Raw genomic sequence first — 25436 nt, 5'->3', positions numbered from 1 at the left:
AGGGTCCAGCTTGGTGATTTGCATACAATTAGCGCTGAGCTGACTTAATGGGCCGTAATAATTGCAGCTTGTGTGGCGAGCGGGATCATTACCACATGTTATAAGCCTGATGGTTATAATGTTCGGAGCACTGACCCACATGAGTTCGGTAGCTGGATCTGTGTGTGTAGATAAAAAAGGAAACTCTTCTAACATCGTAGTAAAGGGTCTCGACAATTGATACAAAAAACATCTTAATTTAAAAGTCACTCAAAAACAAACTTGGCTTAACTAAATTGAGCAAGAAGTCCTTTCCTCCACCATCCTGAAATACAGCAGTTTTTTACACCACATACGTCAAAGGGGCAATTCCTACCAGAAGGGTCAGCTTCAAGCCCATAATGCCTTTCTCTATGAGAAAACTTTCTGTAATTAGATCGCAAGCCAGGAAAGAATCTTAAGCCCCTATACATATTATTATAACACTGGCGGAAGCGACTGACCGCCTAAGGTGCGGGAGGACTTCCCACCTATTCTGTTGGGGAAGATGAGGATCCGACTTGTCAGGCTTAGGATTGCTGATTCTTTTGCTCTCTGGGCCGAAAGCTGCCATCATTGAAGTAGGCAGTGACTCTCCAAGAAACTGGAGCATCTTCAGAGTCCAAAGCTTCCATGTGTATGGGAGTCAGGACAGTCCGCTATCGTGTGGCTACATAAGTGTGGAGACACTGGGGGTCAGCGGAGGCTCTGGTCCGCTAGCCTACGGATTCTCTGGTGGCCGCTTACACACAATTTTTTCTGATCTTAGGGGACTCTATAGACATCTGACATGAACATGCACCGATGCTCAGATTGGCTTCAATGGGGAAAAGAGACGAAACCAGCTGCCAGTCACCCGCCTGTTCTCCCAGAGAGAAGCTGTTATGAAATCTCCAATCCTCCTCTCGTCTGACATCATTGGATTTTCTAGAAGCAACTTGTGCGCGCTGCTCCTGGTCACGGACATCACAAATATGACTGTGTGTGACATCGGTGCACCAGGTGTCGGCAGGAGCCTTGAATACAATGAGACATGGACCGTCATGGGTTTTATACCTTTTATACACATTTACATTACAGTTACAGTAGTTAAAAATATATTGCATAATATGTAATAAAATGAAATACATAAAATAAAGTTTCTCAACAATATTTTTATAGAAATGGGTCTATAAAAGCGTGTGTGTTACCAGTAAGGCGCTCGGTGATGGTGGAGACTTCACACATCACATCTGGGGACCGTGAAAAGAGAATGAGTAGTATTCATGTAAGAGCAGAATCAGCGTGAAGAGTGAGAGCCGCAGAGTCCAGACCACACCGATCACACGCCTGACAACCAGGCAGGATCGGCCCCGCCATTGTCACATGCACACTGGCGGATAACGGGCTGTTCATGTGATTCTGGCATTGGACCCTTAGGAGCATCCACGTAAACTCCGCAGTGTGCTAGACATACACGGCCTACTCCAGTTCTCCGCGTCACAAACCACATTCCGCTCGGACAGAACAAGAGACCTTTGGTTGTTACTATGTCACTGTTAGACCAATGATACAACAATGAAATGTAAGAACAACTAGCTACGTGAAGCAGAGTCCGGCTCATTCATCACTCTCTGACTCTTCATCGGCAGCATCATACGGCTGCGCACTGTTCTGCGTGTACAAACGTTTCTTCACCGGACAGCTGTGCTCCATGAGAATGGCCTGCAGGATACAAGCATATTACATTAGTGCGAATGGTTTGCCACAGAGAAAGGCCTCTGCTAAACGTACAAATATCAGACTACGACCCAAACGTGTGCGTGGTCCAGTCCTGGTGGCGATGCTAATGGTGCCAGACACCTACATCTTCTAGCACAGCAACGATCAGGTCACCAACAGCATCAGAACTTCTGGACCATGGGCTCAATCTGATCGGGACGTTCATCCAAATCTCCACCTGGGAAATGATCCCAGAGACAGACGCCGGCTACCACTTCTCTGAGAAGAGGTCTGTAGACCGATCATTACAGACATTTTACAACCAAATGATGATCGGAATTGAAAAACTAAAATTCTCAAGACGTGAGCAATTTCCTTCTCTCCCTAAGAACATTACATGAAGTCTCTGCACCTTGTTGGCTTTATCTAAGGACAGTAAATATTTTCTTCAAATATCAGCAAACCATAAAGGCCCCAATACACGTTAGATATAAGCCCGTGAAACGCTGTAGACTGTGGAGCGATTCTGCCAATATGAATGTATATATTGGTCTCCTGTCTCCCCCAATAAATAGCAGCAGGGGAGAGAATGATCGGGCCGCTCGGACTTCCAACAGTCGGTCCTTTTGTCTTCTAAGTCGGTAAGAGAAGAGTCTGGAAGAAGTAAAAAAGACAGAGGATTCAGGAAGCGGGGAAGAGGACAGAGAGGAGTAGGAGGACATAGAAGGAGGGGTCTGGGGAGAGGAAAAGGAGGAGCACAGAGAGGAAGACAAAGGAGTCTGGAGAGAGGAAAAGGTGGAGGACAGAAAAGTCTGGAGGGAGGAGGAAAGGACCAAAGATTCTGAAGGGGAAAGGAGGAAAAAGAGGAGTCTGGTGGGAAAATTAGGAGGACAGAGGAAGTAAAAAAAGAGGAGTCTGGAATGAGAAAGTGGAGGTCAAAGGAAAAAAAGGAGTTTGGAGGGAGAACGAGGAGGATATAGATAAAAAAAGAGGAATCTGAGGGGAGAGCGAGGAGGAGGACAGAGAGGGGTCTGGTGGGAGGAAGAGGAGTCTGGAGGGAAAAGGGAGGACACAGAAGTCTGGAGGGTTAAGGGGGAGGTAGAGACAGGATTCTGGATGGCGAAGAAGAGAACAGTAGTTGGGTAAGGGAGGGAGAGGAGTCAGGAGAAGGAGGCAGACAGAGGAGGCTGGAGAGAGGAAAAGGTTGAGGACAGAAAAGTACGGAGGAGGAGGAAAGGACCAAGGATTCTGAAGGGGAAAGGAGGACAAAGACGAAAAAAGAGGAGTCTGGAAAGAGAATGAGGAGGACAGAGAGAGGAAGAAAAAAAAGAGAGGAGTCTGGAGGGAGGAGGAGGAGAAGGACAAGTCCAGATATAAGAAAAGGACATAGAGGAGTCTTGAGAGAGAAAGGAAAGGGATATAGTATTCTGGATGGTGGAAGGAGGAGGAGAACAGCGGAAAGAGATAAAGCTGTCTGTAGAGGACTCGGCGGGAGAGTGTGGCTGAGCTGCCCGCTTCTGTGGATGGGTGATCGGGGAGATGGCTCTCAGCCGAATGATTGACCTGCTGACATTTTAGCCTGTGCTTGTCAGGTTCACCAAAAGGAAGGGCATCGGCCGCCTACTGAGCAGGGTATCGTCCGCCCACTGAGAAGGGTATCGGCCGCCCACTGAGCAGGGTATCGTCCGCCCACTGAGAAGGGTATCGGCCGCCCACTGAGCAGGGTATCGGCCGCCCACTGAGCAGGGTATCGGCTCTCCAACGGAGCAGGGTATCGTCCGCCCACTGAGAAGGGTATCGGCCGCCCACTGAGCAGGGTATCGTCCGCCCACTGAGAAGGGTATCGGCCGCCCACTGAGCAGGGTATCGGCCGCCCACTGAGCAGGGTATCGGCTCTCCAACGGAGCAGGGTATCGGCCGCCCACTGAGCAGGGTATCGGCCGCCCACTGAGAAGGGTATCGGCCGCCCACTGAGAAGGGCATCGGCCGCCCACTAAGCAGGGTATCGGCCGCCCACGGAGCAGGGTATCGGCCGCCCACTGAGCAGGGTATCGGCTGCCCACTGAGAAGGGCATCGGCCGCCCACTGAGCAGGGTATCGGCCGCCCACTGAGAAGGGTATCGGCCGCCCACTGAGAAGGGCATCGGCCGCCCACTGAGCAGGGTATCGGCCGCCCACTGAGAAGGGTATCGGCCGCCCACTGAGCAGGGTATCGGCTGCCCACTGAGAAGGGTATCGGCCCCCCCGTGACCGATCTGCTTCTAAGACCGGTTGTAAAGTTGGCAGGGGCCATATCTCAGATACGACTGATTATTGGGTGTAAGCATGAGAAGAGATTTCGAATTCAGATCAAGCTCTCATATATTACTGAAAATGCGGGTGCTGCAAAGGCCGCGAACAGTTCTCGCAGCAACTCGCAGGATCCGTGTGTGGGAAATTGCCCTAGTCATTGCCGTCCCTGGTCAGTAATGGCTGGTGGGAGCGATGGGAAGATCGGGGCATTGTCAGCCGGATGCCCCATTTAACTTCTGAGTAACCTGAGGTGCAAACAGGGCAGATTAGCTGCAGATTTTGTGCCCGAGAGGTCTGCTCCATATTACAGGACGGCGTTTTGGATCCTACAATATTTCATTGTCATATTATGGAAATAACCCAACGCTGTAGACCTGAGCGCCCATCATATCCATCCATACTGCGGATTCTCCACACGTTCCCACCACCATCGCATGTATCCTGGGTAGATTTTAGTCCTAATGCTATTCGTGACCATGTTCCTTTCTCTTACCATCTTCTCTTCTTTGGCCGGAGGACTTCTGAGGAACAGACAAAGTGGAGCAAAGACAATATCAACCACTCCAATGATCGTCATCAGCCAGGGGAACCCGATAGATTTAGCGATGGCACCTCCAGCAGACGGACCTGGAAGAAATGAGCCGTGATGAGGATGATGGCCGGTCTGGGGGAATATGCAGCTGTCAGCGGCGCAAGCTCTGAACTCTGTAGAAAGCTTATCACTGCGTAAACGAGCCGCACGCTAAGACCGGGGTCACAGTGTACAGCATCGGATGCGAGATACTAATGGCGCTCAGCTCTGGCTCCGCTGTGAACATGATCCGAGGGTCCGTGCTCTGCTGCGAGCGTGATTCCAGGGTCCATGCTCTGCTATCAGCGTCATCCGAGGGTCCGTGCTCTGCTGTAAGTGTGATCCGAGGGGCCGTGCTCTGCTGTAAGTGTGATCCGAGGGGCCGTGCTCTGCTGCGAGCGTGATCCGAGGGGCCGTGCTCTGCTGCGAGCGTGATCCGAGGGGCCGTGCTCTGCTGCGAGCGTCATCCGAGGGGTCATGCTCTACTGCGAGCATCATCCGAGGGGCCGTGCTCTGCTGCGAGCGTGATCTGAGGGGCCGTGCTCTGCTGCGAGCGTCATCCGAGGGTTCGTGCTCTGCTGCGAGCGTGATCCGAGGGTCCGTGCTCTTCTGCGAGCGTGATCCGAGGGGCCGTGCTCTGCTGCGAGCATCATCCGAGGGGCCGTGCTCTGCTGCGAGCGTGATCCGAGGGGCCGTGCTCTGCTGCGAGTGTGATCCGAGGGGCCGTGCTCTGCTGCGAACGTGATCCGAGGGGCCGTGCTCTGCTGCGAGCATCATCTAAGGGGCCGTGCTCTGCTGCGAGCGTGATCTGAGGGGCCGTGCTCTGCTGCGAGCGTCATCCGAGGGTTCGTGCTCTGCTGCGAGCGTGATCCGAGGGTCCGTGCTCTTCTGCGAGCGTGATCCGAGGGGCCGTGCTCTGCTGCGAGCATCATCCGAGGGGCCGTGCTCTGCTGCGAGCGTGATCCGAGGGGCCGTGCTCTGCTGCGAGTGTGATCCGAGGGGCCGTGCTCTGCTGCGAGCGTGATCCGAGGGTTCGTGCTCTGCTGCGAGCGTCATCCGAGGGGTCATGCTCTACTGCGAGCATCATCCGAGGGGCCGTGCTCTGCTGCGAGCGTGATCCGAGGGGCCGTGCTCTGCTGCGAGCGTGATCCGAGGGGCCGTGCTCTGCTGCGAGTGTGATCCGAGGGGCCGTGCTCTGCTGCGAGCGTGATCCGAGGGTTCGTGCTCTGCTGCGAGCGTCATCCGAGGGGTCATGCTCTACTGCGAGCATCATCCGAGGGGCCGTGCTCTGCTGCGAGTGTGATCCGAGGGGCCGTGCTCTGCTGCGAGTGTGATCCGAGGGGCCGTGCTCTGCTGCGAACGTGATCCGAGGGTTCGTGCTCTGCTGCGAGCATCATCTGAGGGGCCGTGCTCTGCTGCGAACGTCATCCGAGGGTTCGTGCTCTGCTGCGACCGTGATCCGAGGGGCCGTGTTCTGCTGCGAGCGTGATCCGAGGGGCCGTGCTCTGCTGCGAGCGTGATCCGAGGGGCCGTGCTCTGCTGCGAGCGTGATCCGAGGGGCCGTGCTCTGCTGCGAGCATCATCTAAGGGGCCGTGCTCTGCTGCGAGCGTGATCTGAGGGGCCGTGCTCTGCTGCGAGCGTCATCCGAGGGTTCGTGCTCTGCTGCGAGCGTGATCCGAGGGTCCGTGCTCTTCTGCGAGCGTGATCCGAGGGGCCGTGCTCTGCTGCGAGTGTGATCCGAGGGTTCGTGCTCTGCTGCGAGCATCATCTGAGGGGCCGTGCTCTGCTGCGAGCATCATCTGAGGGGCCGTGCTCTGCTGCGAACGTGATCCGAGGGGCCGTGCTCTGCTGCGAGCATCATCCGAGGGGCCGTGCTCTGCTGCGAGCGTGATCCGAGGGGCCGTGCTCTGCTGCGAGCGTGATCCGAGGGGCCGTGCTCTGCTGCGAGTGTGATCCGAGGGGCCGTGCTCTGCTGCGAGCGTGATCCGAGGGTTCGTGCTCTGCTGCGAGCGTCATCCGAGGGGTCATGCTCTACTGCGAGCATCATCCGAGGGGCCGTGCTCTGCTGCGAACGTGATCCGAGGGCTCGTGCTCTGCTGCGAGCATCATCTGAGGGGCCGTGCTCTGCTGCGAACGTCATCCGAGGGTTCGTGCTCTGCTGCGAGCGTGATCCGAGGGGCCGTGTTCTGCTGCGAGCGTGATCCGAGGGGCCGTGCTCTGCTGCGAGCGTGATCCGAGGGGCCGTGCTCTGCTGCGAGCGTGATCCGAGGGGCCGTGCTCTGCTGCGAGCGTCATCCGAGGGGTCATGCTCTACTGCGAGCATCATCCGAGGGGCCGTGCTCTGCTGCGAACGTGATCCGAGGGTTCGTGCTCTGCTGCGAACGTGATCCGAGGGGCCGTGCTCTGCTGCGAGCATCATCTAAGGGGCCGTGCTCTGCTGCGAGCGTGATCTGAGGGGCCGTGCTCTGCTGCGAGCGTCATCCGAGGGTTCGTGCTCTGCTGCGAGCGTGATCCGAGGGTCCGTGCTCTTCTGCGAGCGTGATCCGAGGGGCCGTGCTCTGCTGCGAGTGTGATCCGAGGGGCCGTGCTCTGCTGCGAGCGTGATCCGAGGGTTCGTGCTCTGCTGCGAGCATCATCTGAGGGGCCGTGCTCTGCTGCGAACGTCATCCGAGGGTTCGTGCTCTGCTGCGAGCGTGATCCGAGGGGCCGTGCTCTGCTGCGAACGTGATCCGAGGGGCCGTGCTCTGCTGCGAGTGTGATCCGAGGGGCCGTGCTCTGCTGCGAGCGTGATCCGAGGGGCCGTGCTCTGCTGCGAGCGTCATCCGATGGTCCGTACTCTGCTGCGAGCATCATCTGAGGGGCCGTGCTCTGCTGCGAACGTCATCCGAGGGTTCGTGCTCTGCTGCGAGCGTGATCCGAGGGGCCGTGCTCTGCTGCGAGCGTGATCCGAGGGGCCGTGCTCTGCTGCGAACGTGATCCGAGGGGCCGTGCTCTGCTGCGAGTGTGATCCGAGGGGCCGTGCTCTGCTGCGAGCGTGATCCGAGGGGCCGTGCTCTGCTGCGAGCGTCATCCGATGGTCCGTACTCTGCTGCGAGCGTCATCCGAGGGGTCGTGCTCTACTGCGAGCATCATCCGAGGGGTCGTGCTCTACTGCGAGCATCATCCGATGGTCCGTGCTCTGCTGCGAGCGTCATCCGATGGTCTGTGCTCTGCTGCGAGCGTCATCCGAGGGGCCGTGCTCTGCTGCGAGCGTGATCCGAGGGGCCGTGTTCTGCTGCGAGCGTGATCCGAGGGGCCGTGCTCTGCTGCGAGCGTGATCCGAGGGGCCGTGCTCTGCTGCGAGCGTGATCCGAGGGGCCGTGCTCTGCTGCGAGCGTGATCCGAGGGGCCGTGCTCTGCTGCGAGCATGATCCGAGGGGCCGTGCTCTGCTGCGAGCGTGATCCGAGGGGCCGTGCTCTGCTGCGAGCATGATCCGAGGGGCCGTGCTCTGCTGCGAGTGTGATCCGAGTGTCCGTGCTCTGCTGCGAACGTGATCCGAGGCGCCGTGCTCTGCTGCGAGCGTCATCCGAGGGTCCGTGCTCTGCTGCGAGCGTCATCCGAGGGGTCGTGCTCTACTGCGAGCATCATCCGAGGGGCCGTGCTCTGCTGCGAGCATCATCCGAGGGGCCGTGCTCTGCTGCGAGCGTGATCTGAGGGGCCGTGCTCTGCTGCGAGCGTCATCCGAGGGGCCGTGCTCTGCTGCGAGCGTGATCCGAGGGGCCGTGCTCTGCTGCGAACGTGATCCGAGGGGCCGTGCTCTGCTGCGAGTGTGATCCGAGGGGCCGTGCTCTGCTGCGAGCGTGATCCGAGGGGCCGTGCTCTGCTGCGAGCGTCATCCGAGGGTTCGTGCTCTGCTGCGAGTGTGATCCGAGGGGCCGTGCTCTGCTGCGAGCGTGATCCGAGGGTTCGTGCTCTGCTGCGAGCATCATCTGAGGGGCCGTGCTCTGCTGCGAGCGTGATCCGAGGGGCCGTGCTCTGCTGCGAGCGTGATCCGAGGGGCCGTGCTCTGCTGCGAACGTGATCCGAGGGGCCGTGCTCTGCTGCGAGTGTGATCCGAGGGGCCGTGCTCTGCTGCGAGCGTCATCCGAGGGTTCGTGCTCTGCTACGAGCGTGATCCGAGGGGCCGTGCTCTGCTGCGAGCGTGATCCGAGGGTTCGTGCTCTGCTGCGAGCATCATCTGAAGGGCCGTGCTCTGCTGCGAACGTCATCCGAGGGTTCGTGCTCTGCTGCGAGCGTGATCCGAGGGGCCGTGCTCTGCTGCGAGCGTGATCCGAGGGGCCGTGCTCTGCTGCGAGCGTGATCCGAGGGGCCGTGCTCTGCTGCGAGCGTCATCCGAGGGTTCGTGCTCTGCTGCGAACGTGATCCGAGGGGCCGTGCTCTGCTGCGAGTGTGATCCGAGGGGCCGTGCTCTGCTGCGAGCGTGATCCGAGGGTTCGTGCTCTGCTGCGAGCGTGATCCGAGGGGCCGTGCTCTGCTGCGAGCGTCATCCGAGGGTTCGTGCTCTGCTGCGAACGTGATCCGAGGGGCCGTGCTCTGCTGCGAGCGTGATCCGAGGGGCCGTGCTCTGCTGCGAGCGTCATCCGAGGGTTCGTGCTCTGCTGCGAACGTAATCCGAGGGGCCGTGCTCTGCTGCGAGCGTGATCCGACGGGCCGTGCTCTGCTGCGAACGTCATCCGAGGGTCCGTGCTCTGCTGCGAACGTGATCCGAGGGGCCGTGCTCTGCTGCGAGCGTCATCCGAGGGGCCGTGCTCTGCTGCGAGCGTGATCCGACGGGCCGTGCTCTGCTGCGAGCGTGATCCGAGGGGCCGTGCTCTGCTGCGAGCGTGATCCGAGGGGCCGTGCTCTGCTGCGAACGTCATCCGAGGGTCCGTGCTCTGCTGCGAACGTCATCCGAGGGTCCGTGCTCTGCTGCGAACGTGATCCGAGGGTTCGTGCTCTGCTGTGAGCGAATTTCTTCATCTCATCTGATGCCGGCGTCCACTGGATTCGCACTGCACTCGGGTGACATCCGAGTGAAGAGCGATGTTCACCCGCACCCATAGACTTGTATAGACTTGCTGAATTGGGAAAACAATGGCAGATGCGAGCTGCCCCATAGAGAGACATTGAGCGCACTGCTAAGGGATGTTTTATCAGATTACACTTGTCCGATCTCATGAGCGAACTCTATGAGACAATGTGGCGTGATGTCTCCAGGCGTCTCTGCAGCAACATGTACCACTCACCTAATGCAAACCCCATACAGAAGGCCACGTCTGCAATGGCGTAAACACTGCCGTAGACTGAGATGTGACGCAGATCCACCAGGTAACCCATGATGGGCATCATCGATGAATCCACCATCCCTGCCAGAAACACGATAAAAAATGCTGAAATACGACTACATACTCCAGCAGTCAGTGTGTCAACATCTGCTCCAAACTTAATGCCTCGAATGAAATGCATCCAAAACATAAGAAAATCTTTAAACTAAAAAAAATTACAACCAAAAAAAAAAAGGTTTTCTTGAAGTCTGGTCACCCGGCATTTACTACCCACGGTCAACTAGTGTGAGTCAGTTTGCCAGTCATTCAGCACTCCGCACTCCTGCACCACTGCCCGGGGCTCAGCTAATTGATTAGATCACATATTTCAAACACTGTCCCACTCTGTACGTAGCACTATGTGGGGCCATTATACTGTACAGAGCACTATGCGGGGCCATTATACTGTATGGAGCACTATGTGGGGCCATTATACTGTATGGAGCACTATGTAGGGCCATTATACTGTACAGAGCACTATGCGGGGCCATTATACTGTATGGAGCACTATGTGGGGCCATTATACTGTATGGAGCACTATGTGGGGCCATTATACTGTACGGAGCACTATGCGGGGCCATTATACTGTACGGAGCACTATGTGGGGCCATTATACTGTATGGAGCACTATGTGGGGCCATTATACTGTACAGAGCACTATGCGGGGCCATTATACTGTACAGAGCACTATGCGGGGCCATTATACTGTACGGAGCACTATGTGGGGCCATTATACTGTATGGAGCACTATGTGGGGCCATTATACTGTACAGAGCACTATGCGGGGCCATTATACTGTACGGAGCACTATGTGGGGCCATTATACTGTATGGAGCACTATGTGGGGCCATTATACTGTATGGAAGAGTATATGGGGCCATTACACTGTATGGAGAACTATGTGGGGCCATAATACTGTATGGAGGTCTATGTGGGGCCATTATACTGTATGGAACATTATATGAGGCCCATTATACTGTATAGAGCACTATGTGGGGCCATTATACTGTATGGAGGTATATGTGGGACCCATTATACTGTATGGAGCATTACATGAGGACCGTTATACTTTATGTAGCACTAAGTGAGACCATTATACTGTATTGAACACCATGTGGGGCCATTATACTGTATGGAACACCATGTAGGGCTCATTATAATGTTTGGAGCACTATGTGGAGCCATTATACTGTATGGAGGACTACCTGGGGCCATTATACTCTATGGAGGATTAGGTGGGGCCATTACACTGTATGGTGCACTGTATGGGGTCATTATACTCTATTAAGCACTATATTAACGTAATCATAGAGCACTGACATACACTGCAGCCGAGGGCCAAAATATAAGGCTCTCCCAGGACAACTCAAAGGTGTCAAATGGAACAGACAACTCCAAATAGACATAACCAAGAGAAAATGGAGTAAAAATGTCCCAAACAACATATTAAAAATAAAATACAAAATTTTACTTAGTGAAAAAATCACATGAAAAGTACTCAATGATACATGCTGTATACACTGTGTATTATACTGTATGGAGGGTTATATGGGGCCCATTATACTGTATGGAGGGCTGTATGGGGCCCATTATACTATATGGAGGGCTGTATGGGCGTTACACTTGTGGAATCTGGCTGTGACGGCGTCACCATTCTATGAGGGTTGAGGGTACAGTACAGTCATCATACCGTGTATGTGGAGGAAGTCACTTCGGAGGTATCTTTGTGTTTGGGGCCCATTTGTTTGCATCATACTTAATTTGTATTATTCAAGTTTTTTATCCTTTGTTATTAGATATTTAAATTAGTCCATTCGGCCATATGCTTTTATATAAGATATTCCAATATTTTACAGTAAGATCTATTCATTAAATTATACTTTGTTGGTAAGACAACCCTTTAAATTTGCTTTTATATGAAAAATTTCATCTTTACGTTTGATAAGGTGAAACTTCCTCAAATGTAGACATTTTTAGAATATATATCTTGGTCGGCAGGCGACGTTTCCAAGCTTCTAACGTTGTCCCGCTGTGTATGTGAGTTTGACATCTCTGGATTAGATCAATGATCTGACACCATCGGTGACAACTGCTGGAAAAGAATCCGCACTGCTGACATTGTGTCCGTATGAGCACCGGGCCGATGGATGCAGAATCCGGGCAGAAGAGCACACAACTTACCAATGGCAAATCCTACGCCAAAATTTGGTGCTATTAGTCCATAAATATCCTTCGCGAAAGGCACCTGAGTACGAAAGGCAAAGGGAAGAGATGAACGTGATAAAATATCATCTAAGATAAACCTGCCATATGGTGTCCTGCTGAACTCACACATATAACGCTGATCCCCACCAATATCATCCCGATGAAAGCGCACAGCCACCTGCAACCAGACAACACGGTGAGAAGCCTCCTCCAAGAACGGACAGCACCCCGCGACGGAGGAGGCCGAGAGAACTCGGAAGATCAATGCTCTACTCTTATCCATAGGTGCAGATATATTATAGTAGTTATATTCCTGTACACAGGGGGCAGTATTATAGTAGTTATATTCCTGTACACAGGGGGCAGTATTATAGTAGTTATGTTCTTGTACATAGGGGCAGTATTATAGTAGTTATATTCTTGTACATAGGAGCAGTATTATAGTAGTTATATTCCTGTACATAGGGGCAGTATTATAGTAGTTATGTTCTTGTACATAGGGGGCAGTATTATAGTAGTTATATTCTTGTACATAGGGGGCAGTATTATAGTAGTTATGTTCTTGTACATAGGGGCAGTATTATAGTAGTCATATTCTTGTACATAGGGGCAGTATTATAGTAGTTATATTCCTGTACATAGGGGCAGTATTATAGTAGTTATATTCTTGTACATAGGAGCAGTATTATAGTAGTTATATTCTTGTACATAGGGGGCAGTATTATAGTAGTTATATTCTTGTACATAGGGGGCAGTATTATAGTAGTTATGTTCTTGTACATAGGGGCTGTATTATAGTAGTTATATTCTTGTACATAGGAGCAGTATTATAGTAGTTATATTCTTGTACATAGGGAGCAGCATTATAGTAGTTATATTCTTGTACATAGGAGCAGTATTATAGTAGTTATGTTCTTGTACATAGGGGCAGTATTATAGTAGTTATATTCCTGTACACAGGGGGCAGTATTATAGTAGTTATATTCTTGTACACAGGGGCAGTATTATAGTAGTTATATTCTTGTACATAGGAGCAGTATTATAGTAGTTATATTCTTGTACATAGGAGCAGTATTATAGTAGTTATATTCTTGTACATAGGAGCAGTATTATAGTAGTTATATTCCTGTACACAGGAGCAGTATTATAGTAGTTATATTCTTGTACATAGGAGCAGTATTATAGTAGATATATTCTTGTACATAGGAGCAGTATTATAGTAGTTATATTCTTGTACATAGGAGCAGTATTATAGTAGTTATATTCTTGTACATAGGAGCAGTATTATAGTAGTTATATTCTTGTATATAGGAGCAGTATTGTAGTAGTTATATTCTTGTACATAGGGGCAGTATTATAGTAGTTATATTCTTGTACATATGGGCAGTATTATAGTAGTTATATTCTTGTATATAGGAGCAGTATTATAGTAGTTATATTCTTGTACATAGGAGCAGTATTATAGTAGTTATATTCTTGTACATATGGGCAGTATTATAGTAGTTATATTCTTGTATATAGGAGCAGTATTATAGTAGTTATATTCTTGTACATAGGAGCAGTATTATAGTAGTTATATTCTTGTACATAGGAGCAGTATTATAGTAGATATATTCTTGTACATAAGAGCAGTATTATAGTAGTTATATTCTTGTACATAGGAGCAGTATTATAGTAGTTATATTCCTGTACACAGGAGCAGTATTATAGTAGTTATATTCTTGTACATAGGAGCAGTATTATAGTAGATATATTCTTGTACATAGGGGGCAGTATTATAGTAGTTATATTCTTGTACATAGGAGCAGTATTATAGTAGTTATATTCTTGTTTATAGGGGCAGTATTATAGTAGTTATATTCTTGTACATAGGAGCAGTATTATAGTAGTTATATTCTTCTACATAGGGGCAGTATTATAGTAGTTATATTCTTGTACATAGGAGCAGTATTATAGTAGTTATATTCTTGTATATAGGGGCAGTATTATAGTAGTTATATTCTTGTACATAGGAGCAGTATTATAGTAGTTATATTCTTGTATATAGGGGCAGTATTATAGTAGTTATATTTTTGTACATAGGAGCAGTATTATAGTGGTTATATTCTTGTACATAGGAGCAGTATTATAGTAGTTATATTCTTGTACATGGTGCAGTATTATAGTAGTTATATTCTTGTACATAGAAGCAGTATTATAGTAGATATATTCTTGTACATGGTGCAGTATTATAGTAGTTATATTCTTGTACATAGGGGCAGTATTATAGTAGTTATATTCTTGTACATAGAGGCAGTATTATAGTAGTTATATTCTTGTACATAGGGGCAGTATTATAGTAGATATATTCTTGTACATGGTGCAGTATTATAGTAGTTATATTCTTGTACATAGGGGCAGTATTATAGTAGTTATATTCTTGTACATGGTGCAGTATTATAGTAGTTATATTCTTGTACATGGTGCAGTATTATAGTAGTTATATTCTTGTACATGGTGCAGTATTATAGTAGATATATTCTTGTACATGGTGCAGTATTATAGTAGATATATTCTTGTACATAGGAGCAGTATTATAGTAGTTATATTCTTGTACATAGGAGCAGTATTATAGTAGTTATATTCTTGTACATAGAGGCAGTATTATAGTAGTTATATTCTTGTACATAGGGGCAGTATTATAGTAGATATATTCTTGTACATGGTGCAGTATTATAGTAGTTATATTCTTGTACATAGGGGCAGTATTATAGTAGTTATATTCTTGTACATGGTGCAGTATTATAGTAGTTATATTCTTGTACATAGGGGCAGTATTATAGTAGTTATATTCTTGTACACAGGAGCAGTATTACAGTAGTTATATTTTTGTACATAGGGGCAGTATTATAGTAGTTATATTGTTGTACATAGGGGCAGTATTATAGTAGTTATATTCTTGTATATAGGAGCAGTATTATAGTAGTTATATTCTTGCACGTAGGAGCAGTATTATAGTAGTTATATTCTTGTATATAGGGGCAGTATTATAGTAGTTATATTTTTGTACATAGGAGCAGTATTATAGTAGTTATATTCTTGTACATAGGAGCAGTATTATAGTAGTTATATTCTTGTACATAGGGGCAGTATTATAGTAGTTATATTCTTGTACATAGGGGCACTATTATAGTAGTTATATTCTTGTACATAGGGGGCAGTATTATAGTAGTTATATTGTTGTACATAGGAGCAGTATTATAGTAGTTATATTCTTGTACATAGGAGCAGTATTATAGTAGATATATTCTTATACATAGGGGCAGTATTATAGTAGTTATATTCTTGTACATAGGGGCAGTATTATAGTAGTTATATTCTTGTACATAGGAGCAGTATTATAGTAGTTATATTCTTGTACATAGGAGCAGTATTATAGTAGTTATATTCTTGTACATAGGGGCAGTATTATAGTAGTTATATTCTTGCACATAGGGGCAGTATTATAGTAGTTATATTCTTGTATATAGGAGCAGTATTATAGTAGTTATATTCTTGCACATAGGGGCAGTATTATAGTAGGTATATTCTTGTGGCTATTCTGGCAGATTCATAGGGTTTGCGGACCTATTATCTGTAGATGTCAGGTTTATTTTCCAGGTCTGATCGATATCACATTGATTATCAAACAGGAGGAGCAGCTGGTTTTTTCTACCTTTTCATTAACCCTTTGTGGTGCTGCAACTTTTGTGCTATGGAGGATGTAGAAGATTTGGGAATGAGATATTTTATATGCGGTGTTCTCTGGAATGTGACAACCTTACGATCTGTCGCTGTCTGCCATTACTGATTAGATCTGGAACAGTTTTACCTCCCCATCCTGTGAGCCAGGGGCCCGAAGATATTGGTTCCTATGAGATAAGAGATGCTGGCGGGGAGGAAGGCCACACCTGCGGAGAGACAATGCCGCCATCAGCTGCGATGAAACATTCATGGGAAGGTTTAATATCCGGGAGCCGTTATCGCGGGGGGATCGTTACTGCCGTATTCCAGGACGGCGCCCGTACATCTCGCCATCTGAGTCAATCTGCTATAATTACTGGATTCTGCAAAGCTGTAAGGGACACGGGAAGTATGGGGGTCCCAGGATGAGACGAGGCTATACAGCATACAGGGGCACTCATCTACAGCCGAAAAGCTCCAGATCTCAGTAATGTGACATCTAACGCTTCAGATCCCACAAATGACCGATCTCAGATCTTCACAACCTACAGAATTCTCCAGCAGAATTTGCTGCTTTCTGAAAGTTTTAGTTTTGGAATAAATCCTGTTGTCATTGGGAGAATTGTCCCATAAATGTGATTTATCCTGGATGATTGGACGTCATACGGCCCCTCTGCATCCAGGAAAATCAGAGGAAACTAACATTTCTGGGATAATTTAGAACGCCGTGTAGATGAATGCAGGGAAGGGGTTAATGGGCGTCTTACCGAGCTGCCACTTCCTGGAGCACATAGTTTCCATCATCCAGATTGGCAGCGCCGGTTCCATCATGGCGATTGCCATATTGGCAAAACAGATGGATCCTGTAACAGGGAGAAAAAGCAAAATGTCTGATGATCAAAACGCTCCAAAAAGAAAAGTATAGAACACTGTGATCCGCATGCACACCCTGCCGTACAGACACAGAACACAGCACTGCTCCATGCTACAAAGTATCAAGCGTCTCAGGACACGCAAACACTCTCCATTATATGCAAATACAAGGACACTGCAAAGAACACGTCAGTACCCCATCATTACACACAACGAACGCGTCACCCGTCATTACACACAACGAACGCGTCACCCGTCATTACACAGAACGAACGCGTCACCCGTCATTACACACAACGAACGCGTCACCCGTCATTACACAGAACGAACGCGTCACCCGTCATTACACAGAACGAACGCGTCACCCGTCATTACACACAACGAACGCGTCACCTGTCATTACACACAACGAACGTGTCACCCGTCATTACACAGAACGAACGCGTCACCTGTCATTACACACAACGAACGCGTCACCCGTCATTACACAGAACGAACGCGTCACCCGTCATTACACACAACGAACGCGTCACCCGTCATTACACACAACGAACGCGTCACCCGTCATTACACAGAACGAACGCGTCACCCGTCATTACACAGAACGAACGCGTCACCCGTCATTACACACAACGAACGCGTCACCCGTCATTACACAGAACGAACGCGTCACCCGTCATTACACACAACGAACGCGTCACCCGTCATTACACACAACGAACGCGTCACCCGTCATTACACAGAACGAACATGTCACCCGTCATTACACAGAACGAACGCGTCACCCGTCATTACACACAACGAACGCGTCACCCGTCATTACACAGAACGAACGCGTCACCCGTCATTACACACAACGAACGCGTCACCCGTCATTACACACAACGAACGAGTCACCCGTCATTACACAGAACGAACGCGTCACCCGTCATTACACAACGAACGCGTCACCCGTCATTACACACAACGAACGCGTCACCCGTCATTACACAGAACGAACGCGTCACCCGTCATTACACAACGAACGCGTCACCCGTCATTACACAACGAACGTGTCACCCGTCATTACACAGAACGAACGCGTCACCCGTCATTACACAACGAACGCGTCACCCGTCATTACACAGAACGAACGCGTCACCCGTCATTACACACAACGAACGCGTCACCCGTCATTACACAGAACGAACGCGTCACCCGTCATTACACAACGAACGCGTCACCCGTCATTACACACAACGAACGTGTCACCCGTCATTACACAGAACGAACGCGTCACCCGTCATTACACAACGAACGCGTCACCCGTCATTACACAGAACGAACGTGTCACCCGTCATTACACAGAACGAACGCGTCACCCGTCATTACACACAACGAACATGTCACCCGTCATTACACAGAACGAACGCGTCACCCGTCATTACACACAACGAACGTGTCACCCATCATTACACACAACGAACATTTCACCCGTCATTACACAGAACGAACGCGTCACCCGTCATTACACAGAACGAACGCGTCACCCGTCATTACACAGAACGAACGCGTCACCCGTCATTACACAGAACGAACGCGTCACCCGTCATTACACAGAACGAACGCGTCACCCGTCATTACACACAACGAACGCGTCACCCGTCATTACACACAACGAACGCGTCACCCGTCATTACACACAACGAACGCGTCACCCGTCATTACACAGAACGAACGCGTCACCCGTCATTACACAGAACGAATGCGTCACCCGTCATTACACACAACGAACATTTCACCCGTCATTACACAGAACGAACGCGTCACCCGTCAATACACACAACGAACGCATCACCCGTCATTACACACAACCAACGCGTCACCCGTCATTACACAGAACGAACGCGTCACCCATCATTACACAGAACGAACGCGTCACCCGTCATTACACACAACGAACGCGTCACCCGTCATTACACACAACGAACGCGTCACCCGTCATTACACAGAACGAACGCGTCACCCGTCATTACACAGAACGAACGCGTCACCCATCATTACACACAACGAACATTTCACCCGTCATTACACAGAACGAACGCGTCACCCGTCATTACACACAACCAACGCGTCACCCGTCATTACACAGAACGAACGCGTCACCCATCATTACACAGAACGAACGCGTCACCCGTCATTACACAGAACGAACGCGTCACCCATCATTACACACAACGAACATTTCACCCGTCATTACACACAACGAACGCATCACCCGTCATTACACACAACCAACGCGTCACCCGTCATTACACAGAACGAACGCGTCACCCATCATTACACAGAACGAACGCGTCACCCGTCATTACACACAACGAACGCGTCACCCGTCATTACACACAAAGAACGTGTCACCCGTCAATACACACAACGAACGCATCACCCGTCATTACACACAAAGAACGTGTCACCTGTCATTACACACAAAGAACGTGTCACCTGTCATTACAAACAACGAATGTCACCCGTCATTACACACAACGAACGTGTCACCCGTCATTACACACAACGAACGTGTCACCTGTCATTACACACAAAGAACGTGTCACCCGTCATTACACACAACGAACGTGTCACCCGTCATTACACACAACGAACGTGTCACCTGTCATTACACACAAAGAACGTGTCACCCGTCATTACACACAACGAATGTGTCACCTGTCATTACACACAAAGAACGTGTCACCCGTCATTACACACAAAGAACGTGTCACCCGTCATTACACACAACGAACGTGTCACCCGTCATTACACACAACGAACGTGTCACCTGTCATTACACACAAAGAACGTGTCACCCGTCATTACACACAACGAATGTGTCACCTGTCATTACACACAAAGAACGTGTCACCCGTCATTACACACAAAGAACGTGTCACCTGTCATTACAAACAACGACTGTCACCCGTCATTACACACAACGAACGTGTCACCCATCATTACACACAACGAATGTCACCCGTCATTACACAGAACGAACGTGTCACCTGTCATTACACACAAAGAACGTGTCACCTGTCATTACAAACAACGAATGTTACCCGTCATTACACACAAAGAACGCGTCACCCGTCATTACACTCAAAGAACGCGTCACCCGTCATTACACTCAAAGAACGCGTCACCCGTCATTACACACAAAGAACGTGTCACCCGTCATTACACACAAAGAACATGTCACCTGTCATTACATACATAGTAACACAGTAACATAGCTAGTAAGGCCGAAAAAAGACATTTGTCCATCCAGTTCAGCCTATATTCCATTATAATAAATACCCAGATCTACGTCCTTCTACAGAACCTAATAATTGTATGATACAATATTGTTCTGCTCCAGGAAGACATCCAGGCCTCTCTTGAACCCCTTGACTGAGTTCGCCATCACCACCTCCTCAGGCAAGCAATTCCAGATTCTCACTGCCCTAACAGTAAAGAATCCTCTTCTATGTTGGTGGAAAAACCTTCTCTCCTCCAGACGCAAAGAATGCCCCCTTGTGCCCGTCACCTTCCTTGGTATAAACAGATCCTCAGCGAGATATTTGTATTGTCCCCTTATATACTTATACATGGTTATTAGATCGCCCCTCAGTCGTCTTTTTTCTAGACTAAATAATCCTAATTTCGCTAATCTATCTGGGTATTGTAGTTCTCCCATCCCGTTTATTAATTTTGTTGCCCTCCTTTGTACTCTCTCTAGTTCCATTATATCCTTCCTGAGCACCGGTGCCCAAAACTGGACACAGTACTCCATGTGCGGTCTAACTAGGGATTTGTACAGAGGCAGTATAATGCTCTCATCATGTGTATCCAGACCTCTTTTAATGCACCCCATGATCCTGTTTGCCTTGGCAGCTGCTGCCTGGCACTGGCTGCTCCAGGTAAGTTTATCATTAACTAGGATCCCCAAGTCCTTCTCCCTGTCAGATTTACCCAGTGGTTTCCCGTTCAGTGTGTAATGGTGACATTGATTCCTTCTTCCCATGTGTATAACCTTACATTTATCATTGTTAAACCTCATCTGCCACCTTTCAGCCCAAGTTTCCAACTTATCCAGATCCATCTGTAGCAGAATACTATCTTCTCTTGTATTAACTGCTTTACATAGTTTTGTATCATCTGCAAATATCGATATTTTACTGTGTAAACCTTACACACAAAGAACGTGTCACCTGTCATTACACACAACGAACGTGTCACCTGTCATTACACACAACGAACGTGTCACCTGTCATTACACACAACGAATGTGTCACCCGTCATTACACACAAAGAACGTGTCACCTGTCATTACACACGAATGTCACCAGTCATTACACACAAAGAACGTGTCACCCGTCATTACACACAACGAATGTCACCCATCATTACACACAAAGAATGTGTCACCCATCATTACACACGAATGTCACCCATCATTACACACAAAGAACGTGTCACCCGTCATTACACACAAAGAACGAGTCACCCGTCATTACACACAACGAACGCGTCACCTGTCATTACACACAAAGAACGTGTCACCCGTCATTACACACAACGAATGTGTCACCCGTCATTACACACAACGAACGTGTCACCCGTCATTACACACAGAGAACGTGTCACCCGTCATTACACACAAAGAACGTGTCACCTGTCATTACACACAAAGAACGCGTCACCTGTCATTACACACAACGAACGCGTCACCTGTCATTACACACAAAGAATGTGTCACCCTTCATTGCACACAAAGAACACGTCAGTACCCCATCATTACAGACAACGAATGTGTCACCTGTCATTACACACAACGAACGCGTCACCCGTCATTACACACAAAGAACGAGTCACCCGTCATTGCACACAAAGAATACGTCAGTACCCCATCATTACACACAAAGAATGTGTCACCCGTCATTGCACACAAAGAACACGTCAGTACCCCATCATTACAGACAACGAATGTGTCACCTGTCATTACACACAACGAACGCGTCACCCGTCATTACACACAAAGAATGTGTCACCCGTCATTGCACACAAAGAACACGTCAGTACCCCATCATTACACACAACGAACGTGTCACCCGACATTACACACAAAGAACGTGTCACCCATCATTACACACAAAGAACGTGTCACCCATCATTACACACAAAGATGTCACCCATCATTACGCACAAAGCACACGTCACCCATCATTACACACAAAGAACACGTCAGTACCCCATCATTAGACAACGAACGTGTCACCCGTCATTACACACAACGAACGTGTCACCCATCATTACGCACAAAGATGTCACCCATCATTACGCACAAAGCACACGTCACCCGTTATTACACACAAAGATGTCACACGTCATTACACACAAAGCACACGTCACCCGTTATTACACACAAAGCACACGTCACACGTTATTACACACAAAGCACACGTCACCCATTATAGACGTAATTGTAAAATCTATAAAGCCATTTCATAGATCTCATAGTGAACACTGAAGCACGATTTGCACTCTATGACCTCCACATGGCCCTTATTCAATGAGAACCACTTGCTACAAACAGGTAATTAAAGCTGGTTATCTGATGGCTCGCAGACACTGTTTCCATACTCAGCGTGAAGAATAAAAGAGGCGACACATTTAAGGTCTGGGCTGTGACTCTGATTCCAAATCATGTACGTCTCCCCCTAAACCACTCGAGGGTTGCTTTAGCAGTATGCTGTGGGTGATTTCCTTGTTGGAAGGTGGACCTCCGTCCCAGGCTCAAACCACTGACAGACTGAAAGTGGTTTTGCTGAAGATTATCCCTGTATTTCGGACCTAATAAAGTCCACTGTATTCTTTAAATAATTACTGGAGTGCTGCTTCCCATTTTTTTGTCTCTGTATTTCGCACCATCCATCTTCCCCTCAAATTGGACCATTTTCCCTGTCCCTGCTACAGATAAAAATCCCAACAGCATGATGCTGCCAAACCCCGTGTTTTACTGTGGGGATGGTGTTTTTTGAGTTGATCAGCTGTGTTGGTTTGATGCCGAGAAGGTAAATTTTGGTCTCATCTGATCACAGAACCTTCCAACATACATTTAGGGAGTCTCCCACATGTCGTTTGGCAAACTCAAAATAAACCTTACAATTTTTGTGTGTCAGTAAAGGCTTTTTTTCTGCCCAATCTTCCATAAAGGTCATCTCTATGGAGTTGTACGGCTTATTGTGGTTGTATGGACAGATAACCCAGTCTCTGCTTGGGAACTCTGCAGCTCCTTCAGGGTTACCATTGGTCTCTGTGCTGCCTCTCTGAATAATGTCACCCGTCATTACGCACAGCGAACGTGCTGCTGCCTCTCTGAATAATGCCCTCCTTGCCCAGGCTGCGAGTTTTGATGAGCTCACTCTCTTGGCAGGTTAGTTGTGGAACCATGTTCTTTCCATTTGATGATCATGGATGTGATGGTGCTCCTGGGGATCATCAGAGATTGGGAGATTTTTTTGTAACACGACCCCGACTTGTACTTCTCAACAACTTTGTCCTTGACTTGTTTGGAGATCTCCTTGGTCTTTATGCGAGTGTAAAGGTAAATTGTATACATTGACAGACATGGATAACTGGCTCATCGATCGTACTCAAGGAGTGGTAATAAATGGATGCACATCCAATTGGCAGAGTGTTTCAAGTGGGGACCACAAGCCTCTGTCCTGGCCCCAGTCTTCAAAATTTTATGAGTGATCTAGACAAGGGAACTGAAGCTAAACTTATCAAATTTGCAGACGATCTTAAGCTAGGAGGGATAGCTCACACTAGAGAAGACAGAGAAAGGATTCAGAAAGATCTAGATAAGCTTGAACAATGGGCAGCAACTAATAGAATGGTATTTACCAGGGAGAAATGCAAGTTTTTACATCTGAGCAAGAAAAACGAAAATTACATCTACAGAATGGGAGGAATAAAACTAAGCAACAGCACGTGTGAAAAAGACTTGTGTATACTAATAGATCACAGACTGCACATGAGTCAACAGTGTGATGCAGCAGCAAAAAAGGGCAAACAGTTCTAGGATGTATTAAGAGAAGCATAGAGTCTAGATCACATGAAGTAATTACCCCCCTTTACTCCTCCTTGGTCAGGCCTCATCTGGATACTGTGTCCAGTTCTGGGCACCACGTCATACAGTAAAAAGGACATTGAAAAACAGGAGTAAGTTCAGAGAAGAGCAACCAGGATGGTGAGCGGACTGCAAAGTATGTCCTAAGAGGAACAGTTAAAGGATCTGGGAACGTTCAGCTTGCAAAAAAGAAGGCTGAGAGGAGACTTAATAGCTGTCAAATTTATAATACAAATATCTGAAGCACGAGAAGCAATGGAATTAATCTGAAAGGGAGAAGAGACAGATTAGAGGGAAGAGGACAAGGAAGAATTAGAAGGGGTGACTCTTCTGTGAGTTCAGTGCTAGGTGACCTAGGCGCGAGACCCAGTAGAGGACGTGGTGACAAAGGGTCAGTCCAGACAGAAGGTATGGGTGCCAGGGAATCACCACACCATACTGACCGCGGGGGATGGAGATGGTCCGACAAAGGGGCAACTCTCTCACAGCAGGTGACGGAGTCGGATGACAGATGGTTCCAAAAGAGTCCAGTGAAAGGACCCAACTGTGACAGACGGTGTGACTTTCAGAGGTGACCGAGAAGGGTCTCTGGTCGGTTAATAGAAGGTGCCCAGACCCACGGCTTTAGGCAGAGGGGGAGGTATTTGGTATGGCGACTGGTCATGTGGTTAATGGGCGGTATGTTTGCAGAGGTGGATAGCCCTGTGATGGAAGCCTGAGCTTGTTCTTTGAGCAGATCTACTGCTGAGGGTTTACCATAAATTAGGAAGGCTTCTAGGTGACTTGGGAGAGATGGGAGGGTCCAATGGGGTGTGTCTGAATACCCAAGATGGAGCCTGTGTGTTTGTTCATGGGCGGCAGTGCTGGCTAGTCTGAGCCAGAGTGTGGAGACTTCAATGATCTGTGTGCAGAGAGGGAGAAGTCTTCCTGTGTATGTGGCTCCAGACTGAGCCTGAGTGCGGGACAACTGAAATTATGTCTAATATTCTAGGTTCTTCAAAGATATATATATCTATCTCGAGAAAGGCAGAGGAATCTGATGAAACATTGCTGCTAATGGATCAGTAAAGCCACGGATTTTTACTTAGATTTTTGGAGTGTTCCCTTTTTTTCTGCTTATATATACAACCCCTGGCAAGAATTATGGAATCACGGGCCTTGGAGGATGTTCATTCAGATGTTTAATTTTGTAGCAAAAAACGAAACACAGACATGGCACAAAACTAAAGTCATTTGAAATGGCAACTTTCTGGCTTTAAGAAACACTGAAAGAAATCAAGAACAAAAAATGTGGCAGTCAGTAATGGTTATTTTTTTTTAACCAAGCATAGGGGAAAACATTATGGAATCACTCAATTCTGAGGAAAAAATTATGGAATCATGAAAAACAAACAAACAAAAAAAAACCTCCAACACATCCCTAGTATTTTGTTGCACCACCTCTGGCTTTTCTAACAGCTTGCAGTCTGTGAGGCCTGGACGTAATGAGTGTCACACAGGACTCTTCATCAATCTGGCTCCATCTTTCTCTGATTGCTGTCCCCAGATCAGCTTTGCAGGTTGGATTCTTGTCATCGACCATTTTC

At 48.5% G+C, this 25436-nt stretch overlaps 1 protein-coding gene across 2 annotated transcripts in view; it reads right to left on the bottom strand.

The window, feature by feature from the left end:
• Window positions 1-1062: 1062 nt before the first annotated feature.
• SLC18A2 (solute carrier family 18 member A2) overlaps window positions 1063-25436 on the bottom strand; it is a 169486-nt gene continuing 145112 nt past the window's right edge. Inside the window, exons 10-16 of one of the 2 annotated variants that reach the window (XM_069754399.1) lie at window positions 16601-16696; window positions 15982-16060; window positions 12258-12309; window positions 12108-12171; window positions 9849-9968; window positions 4505-4638; window positions 1063-1722 (exon numbers count right to left, since the gene is read on the bottom strand). In XM_069754399.1, the coding sequence (XP_069610500.1) occupies window positions 1618-1722; window positions 4505-4638; window positions 9849-9968; window positions 12108-12171; window positions 12258-12309; window positions 15982-16060; window positions 16601-16696 (650 nt within the window). In that variant the 3' untranslated portion in view covers window positions 1063-1617. The remainder of the gene's footprint in view (window positions 1723-4504; window positions 4639-9848; window positions 9969-12107; window positions 12172-12257; window positions 12310-15981; window positions 16061-16600; window positions 16697-25436) is intronic. The other variant, XM_069754400.1, reaches the window with a different exon arrangement.

This window comes from Ranitomeya imitator, chromosome 2, assembly GCF_032444005.1.
Source record: "Ranitomeya imitator isolate aRanImi1 chromosome 2, aRanImi1.pri, whole genome shotgun sequence".
Classification (NCBI taxonomy): domain Eukaryota; kingdom Metazoa; phylum Chordata; class Amphibia; order Anura; family Dendrobatidae; genus Ranitomeya; species Ranitomeya imitator.
This window is presented reverse-complemented; position numbering and strand designations above follow the sequence as displayed.